This window comes from Taudactylus pleione, unplaced genomic scaffold, assembly GCF_031769625.1.
Source record: "Taudactylus pleione unplaced genomic scaffold, aTauple2 ptg000788l, whole genome shotgun sequence".
Classification (NCBI taxonomy): Eukaryota; Metazoa; Chordata; class Amphibia; order Anura; family Myobatrachidae; genus Taudactylus; species Taudactylus pleione.
This window is the reverse complement of record NW_028285190.1, coordinates 2,702,119-2,717,500: the sequence shown is the minus strand read 5'-3', so window position 1 is coordinate 2,717,500 and position 15,382 is coordinate 2,702,119. Positions and strand designations below refer to the sequence as shown.

Below are 15,382 nucleotides of genomic sequence, written 5' to 3'. Positions count from 1 at the left end.
TTAAGTCATGCAGCATCATATCAGATGAATCATTTGCGTTATCCATTGTTTCTAAGTTAAAAACTGTAGATATAATGGAGGGAGGTCTATGAAGGGGTAAGGGTGACAGGCCAACATTTTTTCTATAGTCCTTACCTGAAGATGTTATTCAGATTCTTTCTTTTTCAGAGTCCATAGGCTCCACAGGGAGACCTTGAGGTATAGGTTGGGGAACCAAATCCGGGCACCACGCAGTTAAAGCTTTCTGCTCCCAGGATGCACTGAGTCCACTCTCCCTATAACCCCACCCCCGAGCCAGTAGGTGCCCGGCCGGAGTCGGGTCACTGTTATCATAGTTTTACACTATCTCTAGAGCGTGCAGCAACAGACTGTCCATTGGACATTGCGACACCAGTACTGATCTGGGGATCTCGGCGGGACCACGGGGTCCGTGCTAGCCAGGCCCCACGGACTTCCCTGACTGCGGCCGGATCTATGGGGACAAGGTAAGGCGGGTCACCGCTTGCAGTGACCTGCCTATGAGCAGTCTTTGCCTCCGGTCTCCGGGGACAGACCAGAGGCGCTGAGGTGGACGCAGGACCCCCATACCCTGTGCTTCCACTAGACCACCAGGGACAATATCAGCGCGGGAAGCCAGCGTCCCATGGGAGCCAGTCTTCCCTGTTGTAGCAGCTCCTCCCCTCAGCTCAGCGCGCCTTTCCAGTCTAAGGTCTGGCTTTGCTGAGCTGATTCCTCCTTGGGCCACGCTTCCTCTGAGGTCTCCGGCGGCCATTTTATCTCTGTGGTACATCGCAGATCTCCTAGCACGGTGTTTGGTCCAGTCCCCCTGCGTACCTCGCCTTTGGGTCAGTGTACACAGCGCTATAGCCTTCCCAGACACTGAATCTGGGCAGTTGATTGTAGTACCATTTGCAGTATAGTGTATGTAATGTTTATATATAACAAAAAGAGGGGCACTCGCCAGGCTTGTAAAAAGTTAGTCCAGTTTTAATGAAGAAATGACATAATTCACTCAACGTTTCGGTCACAGCACGTGACCTTCTTCAGGAGAGGCAACATGTACAAATGGTAACAGCAACCACAAAGAGGATACAGAAATAAGGCTTACCTTGACACAGCTGCCTGTTATACCTGGATGCTAATGAGTAAATTGTCTGGGAGCATGCTTAGTCACATCCCATAGACCGGGCAACTTCATGACGTCACTTCCGGTGACGGACATTCCTTACTAAACATGTCTCAAAATACCGGTGGCAAGCAAAACAAATTTGCTGCCAAACAAAACAGCCCACCCACAGATCAGGATAAAGTCAGAGCCACTGAGCGGTACTTCCGCTCCCTGTTTGAAGTTGTCATGGCAACCTGTAAACACACGTCAGAGGTGCTCAGCCAATCCGAAAGAATAACAAGGTGATTGGCATGGCAACGGTGCAAAGACGCTGAACTAAAAAGTGTCCCGTTCAAAAGGCATAGCAATATAAGTAACAATGTATCCAACCAGTGCAAACATGAAAGAGTGTAGATACTCAACCACTAAATCCTACATTTATTTATTGAACATCATAACAATTCTAAAGAGTGAAAAGGAAGTATATCAATGCTGGTTACATAAATACTGTATACACAGGAAAGAGGGGGGCGGGACAATACATCTAAGCAATCGGTAAAGGTACTGCAATATTAAACATCACAGGTCTAAGTAGCTCGTTGTGTCACTGTATCACATCATTGTTGGATATTCAGGATGCGTACCTAAATGTGCCTATAGCGCCCTCTCATCAGCGTTATCTCCAGTTTGCTATGCCACAGCAACACTTCCAATTTTCAGGATCTGCCCTTTGGACTGTCCACAGCCCCACAGGGGTTTACCAGAATTATGGCTTTTATGACAGACTAGCTGCACAGGGTATCCGACTGCTGCTGTATTTGGACGGCCTCCTGCTCTTAGCAGGATCCCCAGAGGTGCTTCAAAGCCATTTCCAGTTAACAATTGCTTTCCTTCACAAGCTCAGAGTGTTTATCTACTGGGAAAAAGTCCTCCCTGAATCCGTCACAAAGTATGATTCATCTGGGAGCCCTGCTGGATTCTCAGAATCAGAGAATCTTTCTGACATCAAACAAGATCTCCACTCTTCAACTACGAGTGCGCAGATGTCTCCACAGTCGACGAGTGTCCATGCACTCAGTAATGCTGGTTCTGGAATCCATGGTGTCCACCTTCGACATGGTGGAATATGCTCAGTTCCGTTCCAGGCCTTTGCAAAAACTGATCTTCTCCAGGTGGAACGGGTTTCTCCATCGGATCAATGTTCAGACTATAATGCTCTCTCTGGAGGTGCGTCTGTCTCTATCTGGGTGGCTATAGCCATCTCACCTAACCAAGGGTCGACCCTTTTTGGATACCGGACTGGGCAATCCTTATAACGCACACTAGTTTCCGGGGCTGGGGTGCAGTGACCGCTCCGCACTCCTTTCGGTGCCATTGGACAACGGTTGATTCAACCCTGTCAATAAACATATTGGAACTTCGAGCTGTCTTAGGGCCCTCACACTGGCCCAACACATACTTCACGGTAAACCTGTACAGGTTCAGTCCGACAATGTCACAACAGTGGCTTACATCAAGGAGGCACTCAGTCGGGCAGCAATGACAGAAGTGTCACACATTCTGACATGGGCCGAGGGTCACCTCCCGGCCATCTCTGCAGTGTTCATTCCGGGAGTTCTCCATTGGGAAGCTGACTTCCTCAGCCTTCACGACGTGCATCTCGGGGACTGGTCTCTCCACCAAGAGGTGTTTCAACTCCTAGTGAGCAGATGGGGCCTCCCAGAGGCGGCCCTCATGGCCTCCCGACACAACCACAAACTGCCAGTGTACAGGTCCAGATCTAGAGATACCATAGCAACCTCCAGAGACGCATTGTCAGTGCAGTGGAGCTTCCAATTTGCATCCCTCCTTCCCTTTGGTCTCACTACTTCCTCAAGTTTTTCGTAAGTTCAATCAAGATGGAGGTATTGTCCTGCTGGAGGCTCCAGCTTGACCCAGACGTAACTGGTATTTAGTTTTTCAGAGTCTCTGCATCGACACTCTGGACCTCATTCAGAGCCGGTCACACAGAGCGTGCGGTCGGTCTGAATGAGGGGAGGACGTCTTGAATTTTCAAGACGTCCTCCTTTGCGGTGGTAAGGCTGTGGGTTAACTAGTGATGTCAGTGGGGCCGCCCCCAAACGGTAGGCGTTCCCATGGGAATGCCCCCGTTTGGGTTGCCACCCCCCCGGCCCGCCTTCCAAACGGGGCGAGCTATCAATCAACATCGACAGCTCGCTCCCTTTGGATCGAGACCCGCTACGACCGGCGCTGTCGGTCATAGCGGGTCTCACGCATGCGCGCGACGGCGCCGTCGCCGTCGTGCGCATGCTCTGTGGGGGGCCATCGACCCGGACCGAGCGCATCGGCGCTAACGACCGGGTCTGAATGACCCCCTCAGTTCCTGCTGCCTCAACGTCCGGACCTGTTGTCTCAGGGTCCTTGCCTTTCCCCGAACCTGGATCGTCTGTCTTTGACTGCGTCCTTACTAGGGTCCAAAGGATTCTCTGGCTCTGTCATCATCAGGATGCTTAGAGCGCATAAGGCAGCTTCTGCTAGGATCTGACATAGAGGGTGGCATACATATTTCTAATGGTATCGTACCAGTGGCTACGATCCTCAAGTATTTAGGAATTCCACAGTCCTGGCATTCCTTCTAGCTGGTTTGGATCTAGCCTTCCGCCTGGCTTCCCTGAAAGTGCAGGTCTCGGAATTGCTCCACTCCTGAGTATTCAGACCTTCCTTAAGGGTGTTCTCTGGATTGTACCTCCTTTTGCCCCCCCTAGGGGCTCTTTGGGATTTGGCAGTAGTTCTTCGGGCCCTCGAGGGGCCCCCATTTGTACCACTGGTTTCGGTAAACCTTACGTGGTTTATTACTTAGACTCTCTTTCTTATGGCGTTTACGTCTGCCTGGAGAGTGCCAGAATGTGGGCGCTTTCCTGTGGCTCCCTCTTCTGGATATGTCACCAAGACAGGGCTGTGAGTTGCACTCGCCCTGTGTTTCTTCATAGGGTGGTTTCTGAATTCCTTTTTATTCAGGGACTTATGGTAAATAAATAACAACTTCACCTCATATGGCGCAATATACGTAAAAAGAGTCCTTACATCAAAGAAACAAGTTCATAAATCACTAACTGTTCTCGATATTTCATCAGGATATGGATTTTTCTCCAAATATGGTCCTCAATGATGAATATAGAAAAGAAGATAACAAAACATAGTGCAATATAGCCCAAAATTTTTTTTGGGGAAAAGATGAATTTATTACATCACACTCACATTTGAAAAAACTTAAAATCGCATATAACCATAAATGGTAAAAGCTGGGGTATCAGTGGGCTTATTTCATCGATATATTACCCTCCCAGATGGAATAGGGATTGAGGTTCAGGGTCCTAGTATTCTCCCTTCTCCTTTAGGCAAAACGAAGATGATAGAGCAAATCCCCATATGCTGAAACAATCACCACGCTTGAAGCTTTTTGGACGTCCTGTCCTTCATCAGAAGCATGGTGAACTCACTATCATAGCACATATATATATACCTAAGCTAATAGGAGGGACACTCCCTTAATCAGTCTCAATAATGTCCGCTGATTACCGCCGCGTGGCGCGGGCGGAAATGATGTCATCATGCGGCATCCGCTACCGGAAGTGACGTCGTCATCTTGCGCCCGGAACCGGAAGTGACGTCATCGCTAGGTGTCCAGAACCGGAAGTCCATCACATTGCATTCTATTAGTTCCCAAAAACCGGAAGTGAAGATTTAAGATGCGTTCCACCATGTTTTTAATCCTAAACAGGAAGCTCTATGTATTCCACTTCCATCCAAAATAGGAATTCTGTAGCTTTTAAGACCCATTTTAGACACAGTCCATGAAAGTCCATAAATATTTTAAATAAAAACATATAAAAAAACAATTAATAAAACACAAATAGAGTTAAAACTAGGAGTATAAAAAAACAATAAATACTAAAGAATTGAGACAAATAAAAAAGATATATAAACACCAGCAACTCAAAAACCATTTAAGTTCGAATTCACCATTTAAACCATTTGGGGTCAGAGTGTCCAGCCTATAAATCCATTTAATTTCTAATTTGGACAATCTGACCTCCACATCTCTACTTTTCCATGCAGGTTTAATGGTTTGAATCCCCCAGAAAGATTTTAATTTATTTGGATTAGATTGGTGCTCTTTTTAAAAATGCATGGACACTGTATGAGTTTCAAGGCCTTTTTTAATATTATAGACGTGTTCCGCCAGTCGTGTCTTCAAATTTCTACTCATTTTCCCTATATATACAAGACCACACTGGCACTCTAAGCCATAAATCACATTTTTAAAATTACAGGTAATAAAATCTTTAATAAAAAAAGTTTCACCTTTTACCTGAAATTCTTTTATTTTACTCTGACCTTTTACTGCCCGACACATGCAGCATAAGCCACATCTATGAAAACCTTGACTTCTGGTACTTGTCCTCTGTTTCTCCTCAATTGCACTATGCTCCAAATTATCTTTAAGATTGCGAGATCGTCTGTAAATAAACTGTGGTTTTTCTGGTATTGCATCACCAAGCACTGGGTCCTCTTTCAAGATCTTCCAGTGTTTTTTAAAAACAAGTTCAATATTTTTAAAATTTGAATTATAATTACTAATAAAAGACCACTGATGAACTTTAGTTATTTTGTCCTTCTTTTTGTTTTCCAATAAAGTTTTTCTCTCTATCTGTTTTACATTTTCCAAAACTTTAGTAATTCTATCCATATTGTAACCTTTATCTAGGAATCTATTACCCATTTCAGTCATTTGTTTATTACAAACATCATCTTCCGTACAATTCCGTTTTATGCGTAAAAATTGACCAAACGGTACGCCATCGAGCCAATTTTTATGATGTTGGCTTGTGATGTCAATATAACTATTGGAATCCGTACTCTTTCTATGAGTTTTGGTATATAAATTACCCTCTTATACATAGATAGACAAATCTAAACAGGTAATTTCAATTGAACTAGTAAAAAAAGTAAACTTGATATTAAAATCATTCTGATTTAAAAGATCACAAAAAGATTGGAGTTCATCACCTGGACCACTCCAAATAAATATTACATCATCAATAAAACGTTTCCATGTGACCAGGCCCGCTCCGAGCTCATTGTTCCGCCAAATCATTATATCTTCCCAATACGCCATATATAAATTGGCGTAGCTCGGAGCGAACCTGGTCCCCATGGCCGTACCGACCATTTGACCATAATAAGACCCATCGAAATAAAAATAATTATTTTTCAAGAGAAATGAAATACCTTTTATAATAAAATCTTTCAAATCAATAGAGAGGTCCGATCTATCTAAGAAATAGGATACAGCCTGTATACCCTTTTCTATATCAATAATAGTATACAGAGTGGATACATCTCCACTTACCAAAATTTAATTATTCTGCCATTTGATTGTTACTAATAAATTTAAAACATCTCTAGTATCCTTTAAAAACGCTTTGGTCTGTTTGACCAAAGGCTGAAGGTAAGAATCGATCACAGCTGACAGATTTGATGTGATGCTATTAGTACCCGCAATGATAGGTCTCCCTGGAGGGTGGAGGAGGTCCTTATGGATCTTGGGTAGTACATAAATAGTGGGTACAGAAGGAAATTTAATATGTATAAAATCAAGTTCCAATTGATTAATAACATCTTTTGTTAATGCTTCCCCAATGAGTTCCTGAAGGTCCTTCATAATTCTTGTACTTGGATCGCATTTTAACTTCTTATAGGTGTTACCACTTTCCAACTGTTTAAAAATCTCTGCCATATAAATATCTTTATCCATAAGGACCACACCTCCACCCTTATCAGCAGGTTTAATGATTAGATCAAGATCCTCTATAAGGGATTTCATAGCTTTGTGGAACACGTCTATAATATTAAAAAAGGCCTTGAAACTCATACAGTGTCCATGCATTTTAAAAAAGAGCACCAATCTAATCCAAATAAATTAAAATCTTTCAGGGGGATTCAAACCATTAAACCTACATGGAAAAGTAGAGATGTGGAGTTCAGATTGTTCAAATTAGAAATGAAATGGATTTATAGGCTGGACACTCTGACCCCAAACGGTTTAAATGGTGAATTCGAACTTAAATGGCTTTTATGAGTTTTTGCTGGTTTTTATATAATATATATTTTTTATTTGTCTCAATTCTTTAGTATTTATTGGTTTTTTATACTCCTAGTTTTAACTCTATTTGTGTATTATTAATTGTTTTTTTATATGTTTTTATTTAAAATATTTATGGACTTTCATGGACTGTGTCTAAAATGGGTCTTAAAAGCTACAGAATTCCTATTTTGGATGGAAGTGGAATACATAGAGCTTCCTGTTTAGGATTAAAAACATGGTGGAACGCATCTTAAATGTTCAGTTCCGGTTTTTGGGAACTAATGGAACGCAATGTGATGGACTTCCGGTTGCCCAGCGACGACGTCACTTCCGGTTCCGGGCGCCCGATGATGACGTCACTTCCGGTTGCGGACGCCACATGATGACATCATCTCCGCCCACGCTACGCGGCGGTAATCAGCGGACATTATTGAGACTGATTAAGGGAGTGTCCCTCCTATTAGCTTAGGTATATATATGTGCTATGATAGTGAGTTCACCATGCTTCTGATGAAGGACAGGATGTCCGAAAAGCTTCAAGCGTGGTGATTGTTTCAGCATATGGGGATTTGCTTTATCATCTTCGTTTTGCCTAAAGGAGAAGGGAGAATCCTAGGACCCTGAACTTCAATCCCTATTCCATCTGGGAGGGTAATATATCGATGAAATAAGCCCACTGATACCCCAGCTTTTACCATTTATGGTTATATGCGATTTTAAGTTTTTTCAAATGTGAGTGTGATGTAATAAATTCATCTTTTCCAAAAAATATTTTTGGATATATTGCACTATGTTTTGTTATCTTCTTTTCTATATTCATCATTGAGGACCATATTTGGGGAAAAATCCATATCCTGATGAAATATCGAGAACATTTAGTGATTTATGAACTTGTTTCTTTGATGTAAGGACTCTTTTTACGTATATTGCGCCATATGAGGTGAAGTTGTTATTTATTTATGTGATTGTTTCGAGAGTTACGTGAAGAGCTTTCTATTCTCCTCAGGGGCAGCATTTTACATGTGTTTGCGTTGTCATTATTATTGTTTATTCTCAGGGACTTATGGTATCGGCCTTTCAGTCACCTGCCCTATCGGCTATCTGTCTATCTGAGGGCCCTACACACAGGAAGGCCTTCCTGTTCCAGCTTCGGTTGATGCTTATTCTACTCGGTCTGTGGGCCCCTCGTAGGCGGCTCACCATGGCGTCTTGGCTGTTCAGCCTTGCAAGGCAGCCACGTGGTCTTCCATCCAGACCTTTCTAAGGTTCTATGCATTAGATACCTTTGCCTCTCAGGATGCTTCAGGATGCTTCCTTTTGGGAACCGGATTCCCCTCTCAGCGCAGGAGCGTCCCCACCCTTAAAAGGACAGTTTTGGGACATCCCCAAGGATGCCTGTGGACCCTGAAGAAGAAAATGAGAGATATGGTAAGAACTTACCTTTGTTATCTCTCTTTCTTCGAAGTCCATAGGCTCCACAGGGCACCCGCCCTGACGCACCTGGCTTCATATGGGCTATGTTACTGGCCACCGGTTTCCCGTCTACTTCTATGTGAGTGTGGTTCTTGAGTGTTCCAGTCTTTTGTTCTCTCTCTCTTTCCTCCTCCGGCCTTTGGCTACTTACAAACTGAGGTGCCTCTGGCTCGGGGGCGGTGTTATAGGGAGAGTGGACCCAGTGCATCCTGGGAGCTGAAAGCTTTAACTGTGCCCGGATTTGGTTCCCCAACCTATACCCCAAGGTCTCCCTGTGGACCCTATGGACTTCGAAGAAAGAGAGATAACAAAGGTAAGTTCTTACCATATCTCTAATTTTTTCTGAAGATGTTGCTATTCAGGACCTTATTGGAAGATATCAAAAGTTCATATCAGTAGTCGTTATCCAAAGTCGCTTATATAAATCAGGAACTACTCGTAGAGTGCCAATGTATAGTAGGACAAAATGTCACCAAAACATGGCTGCCAGTAGCTGAACATTCTTTATATAGGACTGTGACCTGCATTGTGACATCACAATGCATGCAGGCAGCAGCTAGAGATAGCTTTAGCTTAGATCAGCTCTGGGACAAGATGCTCTGCAACAGCACTCTGGTGAGAATATAAAAACCGGGGTTCGGGAGATGGCAGTATAACAAGAAGAGAGCCGGGCCCCAGAGGTAGTTTGGGCCATGTAACAGCCCTGTTCTCTGCACCTACTGTAGCCATGCCCTTGCCTGTGAGTGCCAGCTGATCTGCCAAAGATGGGAAGAGTGTGTACTGTTACACAATCCTTTTAGTAGATTGATTCATCAGATGCAGATCTGAGATCTGCTGCAAAATTGGACAGGTGTGTAGGATTGTGTCAACAGTCAGGTCTGGAGTTGGATCACAGAGGATTGGACAAGGGTGTAGATGAATAATTTTCTTTGTCAATTGTTTCTGTATTAAAAACTGTAGATATAATGGAGGGAGGTGTATGAAGGGGTAAGGGTGACAGGCCAACATTTGTTATATAGTCCTTACCTGAAGATGTTATTCAGATTCTTTTTCTAAAGATGCTGCTGTTGAGGACCTTATTGGCAGGTGTTATCAAAAGTCCATATCAGTAGTCATTATCCAAAGTTGCTTAAATAAAGCAGAAACTACTCAGAGAGTATCAATGTAGTACAAAATGTCACCACAATATGGCTGCCAGTAGCTGAACATCCTTTATATAGGGCTGTGACCTGCATTGTGACATCACAATGCATGCAGGCAGCAGCTAGAGATCGCTGTAGCTTAGATCAGCTCTGGGCCCAGATGTCCTGCAGCAGTCTGGTGAGAATAGAAAAGCTGGGGCTGAGGAGATGGCAGTGTAACTTGGTGCAAGGAGAATTCCGGACCCCAGAGACGGCCTGAGTACTTTAGCAGCCCCATTCTCTGCACCTAATGTAGCTATGCCCTTGCCTGTGAGTGGCAGCTGGTCTGCTAAATATTGGAAGTGTGTGTACGGTGACACAATCCTTTCAGTAGATTGTTTCATCAGATGCAGATCTGAGATCTGCTTCAAAATTGTATAGGTGTGTAGCCATATATTGGGTGTTTAATCTGCATCCATGTCTCCAGTAGGATTGTGTCAAGTTTTGTCTGGAGTTGGATCCCCAGAGAATTGGACAAGTGTGTAGACATGCAGCGTCATATCAGATGAATAATTATTTGCTTTATCCTTTGTTCTAAATGAAAAACTGTAGATTAATTGGAGGGAGGTGTCTGACGGGGTAAGGGTGACAGGACAAAATTTTTATATAGTCCTTACCTGAAGATGTTATTCAGATTCTTTTTCTGAAGATGCTGCTGTACAGGACCTTATCGGAAGATGTAATCCAACGTCCATATCAGTAGTCGTTTTCCAAAGTCGCTTAAATAAAGCAGGAACTGCTCAGAGAGTAAAGTCATCCTCAATTTTAAGAATTTACTTAGATCTGAAGAACATTACCAAACAATTCTAGTTTTAACTCATAGCTAGGCTTTGTTACAAACAGGAACTACCACTGTCATTCCCATGACTTTCTCCTTACTGAAAAAGGAGATTGCGCTCACATGCATTACTTTACTCATTTTCAAAGTGGCCAACAATGGACCAGTCTGTGAAGATTATTGCACCTAGGGCCAGATTCAGCAAGGAACGCAACTGCTAATGAATTTGCTAATACGCACGCAATTCCACTGCGACAGTATGCTAATCCATTGTGATCACTATGCCCTTGCAGCACTACATAAGGACGCCCACTTTACCTTACACACATCGGTAATACTTAGCAGAATAGCGAAACCGTCGGTACAATCAAGTACCATCGGACACCTCATGCACACTTGCACAAGCCCTGACCTTACTCAGAAATTGGTAACTTCAGCGCACGCTATCAGGCCTCGTTGCGTTGGGAATCGCAGTGGATAATTAATGCACGCCCCTGCAGCACACCTGCGTTTCGCTGCAACTTCCTGTCAATAACTCTGCAATGGGTCTACGTAGTCACTGCTATCGCACTACCGATCACAGTGGCCGATATGCGCAGGACGCAATAATAGGCCGATTGCGTGCGTATCCAAGCTGTATCAGACCCCTAGTTACATTCGAGCAGTGCTTTAAACATTTCTTCAAAGTATACCAAAGAAAAACGATGTATTCTCTGCTATATGTTCGATTGAGCGCTATATTTAATTTTTATTTTGCAACTAATGTAGAAAAAAAACTAGAATAATACATTATTACCAATTTATTCTATATTCTGTTTTGCAGGAAGTTAGTTGACTTTATCATAAAGGAACATTTTCCATCTATTAACACAACAGATCCCAACAGAGTATTGGTGAGTTCTAAGGAAAGACTTACGTATTCCAGCTCAGATCCATATGTATTATGTATTAACAAACCCATGCTTAAAATAGGATTTCCCCAATTAACAAATGATGGGCCCACGGGAGCTCCCCATCACCTGCAGTCAGTTTGTGCCCCAGGTTTCTGCAATCTATCTATAGCTCTGCAGCCAAGCTATTTTGGAGACATATAGGGGCATATTCAATTAGGCGCGGAAAGTCCCATACTTTTCGCATGCCGGACTTTTCGCCGACATCACTGGTTTTCCATGCGAAAAAGTATCGCGCTCGTCAATGCTTATCCCCATATTGAATTAAAAATCGGCTAAAACGGGACCCAGTGACTTCGGACCTGACGAAAAGTCCTGTCAGATTTGGGTAAAATCAGCCTGACACCCCTCAAAAGATGCAGTGACATTGGGGATCACTATAGATACCCCCAAATAAGCCTGCTGAAGGTATTTGGGGCACTTAAATGCTCTCAATAGCTGCTAATTAGCGTCTTCGCAGAAGTGGTGAAGAATAGCATTTAGCAGGTTTTTTTGCAGAAAATAAATAGTCCCAGCAAATTTAGGGTACATGGAAATGGGTGCCAGCATATTTTACAGTTGCTAAAGTGAAGTTTTAAAAAATTTAAAAATCCACCTGCCGCAACCACCTGCAAACTTAAAAACACCTGGGGCATACTTGGGGACCCCCCTGGAGTCTATTTCACTAGTAAGTTCGTCACCCAACTTTGTTTTTTTTCGCCTACAAAATGAAAGTACTTTTTTGGGGTGTTCTTAAGTTTTTTTTTTTTTCTTTTTTTGACACAGTTTACCTTTAGGGGGCTGTCCGAAGGGTGCAGGGTGGTTTCCGCAAGTTTGTACCCCAATACCCCATTTCTGCACTTTTTTTCAACAGCTTTCATAGGCAAATCTTTTTCGCCTATTCCAATGCATTGACTTTCCGCACCGGCTAAAAGTCTTTGGAATTGAATACGGGGATAAGTTTTCGCCTGGCGAAATGATGTCACCGGCGAAAACTTTTCACTGAAAACGGCTTATCGCAGCTAATTGAATAGCCCCATAGATGGTCTGTGGTATGCTGTTTCAGACTTCTAGCCCCCAGCTTCAGGTAATTTTGGGGGGATTTTTTGGCAATTCCCCCTGCTATTTGCTATATCAGGGAAAGTGGGGGTTGTCCAATAGAGTGCAACCGCTTTATATCAAAAGTTTGATGAGGTTATTGGATTTTTTATTATAAGCATACGAGCATTAGTGTCTTGTATCTGCAATGTGTATAACACAGGACCTATTCCTTGCAGGTGTTCTTCTCCAAGGTGGTTTCTCAGACTGCAGATATGATTGCACGGTGGATGTCCGTAGGGTTTGCACATGGTAAGTTTATGTCACATTTACTATAGTATTGTACCGTTAGGACACAGGGACTGATTCAGAGGCGGAGGCAGTATCAATGGCTCATGCCAACAGCCGATGTTTTAAGTCTGCGCATGCGTATGCGTTCTGATTGTCTGCGCACAGAGACATAGGGCCTGATTCGAATGTGGGCGCTCTTGCGTTAGCAGCTGCAATTTTGTATTCTAATGCCACCGCCGCCTGGAAATGTATTGAGACTACCATCAGCGTTCTCACAGATCCAAGCAACTGCGTACAAATACACAGCGGTAGTCGCAGGTCCATCGATAGTCGACCAGCTGAGAAACCTACAACCGCATTATTTTCTGCGTACGTGATCACAGATGTAGGCAGACACACGCCCCGAAGGCAATCACGACACGCCCACATTTTTGCCTCCACTACCCGTTATTTACCACATAATGGACCCTGGGTCTGATTCACTACCGATCACAACTGCAATACTGCAATCAGCCAATTGTTACATTTTGCGCATGCACCGCAGTGCCCAAACTAGCCACTGCAATCGGGACTGCAAACTACGCAGACCCATCGCAGAGTGATTGACAGGAGAAGTGCCGTAGGGGATTGGTGATGGGGGGGGGGGGGGTCGGCAAAATGCAGGCATTCCAGTATCCACTGCGATGCTATACGCAGCTTGGGCTTTCACTGCGTGCGATGAGGTTAGCAATCCCTGAGTAAGGTCAGACCTTGTGCAAGTGTGCGAGAGGCTACGATTGTACTCTATGTTACCGATGGTTTTGCAGTCTTGATAAACATAACAAATGTGTGTAAGGTAAGGTGGGCGTCTCTATAAAGTGCTGCGACGGCATAGCGATCGCAATGGATTAGCATATCTTCGCAGCCAGACTGCATGTGTATTCGCAGCCGCGATCACACTTGCAATCCGTAGTGGATCAGGGCCCCCTGTCTGTCAATCACTTGCGAATAAATCCTCACCACAACCGTAGTCGCATTTGATCACAATCCAATCGCCTTGTGTGCGCATTGCGGACTAATATGCATTCACAGTCCACTGATAATCACTCAAAAGAGTGAACATCGAAATAGCTCCGCATCTGAATCAGGCCCACAGCACAGGATCCTACGCACCCTCTGTGAATTTTATTGGCCGTTCCAGGTAATGAGGGTGGCGTGTAGCTGAAAGCGTCTACATTCAAATACGCACAGCCACTCACATGGATGCAAACGGAGAAGCTGCGCCTGCTATAGGGCTGGCACATGTTTCAATGGTGTGTCTGGTGGTGGCATCTGAAGACACACTAGGCGGAAATGCACAGACTGAGGCTGCAAGTGGGTGGGCGTCTCAGTTCTTTACAAATTGGGAGGCGGCATTGACATAAAGACACAGATGCGTCTGCGGCAAGAGACGCAGCCGCCGTATCTGCGTCCACCTCTGAGTCAGGCCCACACTGGTAAAAATATTACCACTATTAAAATAACTAATATATTTAGCAATGTACCAAATACAAAATCTGGCACAGAAGATTCAAGTTTGGTGGAACCCTTAGCACCTTTATCTGAATGTGAATCCTGTCTGTGGACCTGATTCAGAGACGGACGGTAATGCAAACACAGCTGCATTCTCTCACGGATCGCAGTCGCTAAAATATGCTAATGCCTTCCAAAGCTTTGGGATGCCCACTGCTGCCTTCTCATATCCGTACGACGACGTTCAACAGGGTAAATATCGGTACCATCGACGCACAGCAGGCAGCCATGCTTCATATGTGGCAGGTCTGACCAGCCGCATACTCGATAGCTCTCATGACACGCAGAGAGCTCTCGTGCTGCCTAAGAGATCGCAATTATGCGCGACCATGAAACAGCATTTAAATGGTCAGACACGCTTGCGTTTGCCTAGCCACCCCCCGTTACCTCCCCCAAACGCGTGGACTACCTGTCAACTGACTTTGCTAATGGATCCTCTGTGCAGCCAAAATCACAGTTCAATTGCTGCACGGAAGCAGTGCGGCTTATACGTATGCGCAATGGCAAACAATCGCTTGATCTGCGTAAAAATCGGAGTTGTGTCCTGTGATTTTAGGCCCACTTACGGCATTTAAAATTTCCAAAAAAGTTTATAATTTAGGCACATCTTAAGGCTTTTGTAAAGGATTCAGGGGGTCATTCAGAGTCGGTCGCGAGCGCTCGCAACCGACTCGATGTTGCCCCACTGGGCATGCGCACGACGGAGCCGGCTCTGTCGTGCGCATGCGCGAGACCCAGCTAGCGACGGACGCTCCGTCGCTAGGGGTCTCGCAGCAGACAGGGCGAGTTGTCGATGGTGAGTGACAGCTCGCCCCGTTTGGGAAGCGGGCAGGGGGCTTGCCTGCCCAAACGGAGGCGTTCCCACCGCTGATGTCAGTGGGGAGC

General features: G+C 44.5%; 1 protein-coding gene across 2 annotated transcripts in view; it reads left to right on the top strand.

Moving 5' to 3' along the window:
• LOC148475018 (uncharacterized) overlaps positions 1–15,382 on the top strand; it is a 119,379-nt gene that overhangs the window by 37,534 nt on the left and 66,463 nt on the right. For both annotated transcript variants that reach the window (XM_088457802.1, XM_088457801.1), the window contains exons 10-11: positions 11,512–11,581; positions 12,895–12,967. In XM_088457802.1, coding sequence (XP_088313928.1) covers positions 11,512–11,581; positions 12,895–12,967 — 143 coding nt within the window. The remainder of the gene's footprint in view (positions 1–11,511; positions 11,582–12,894; positions 12,968–15,382) is intronic.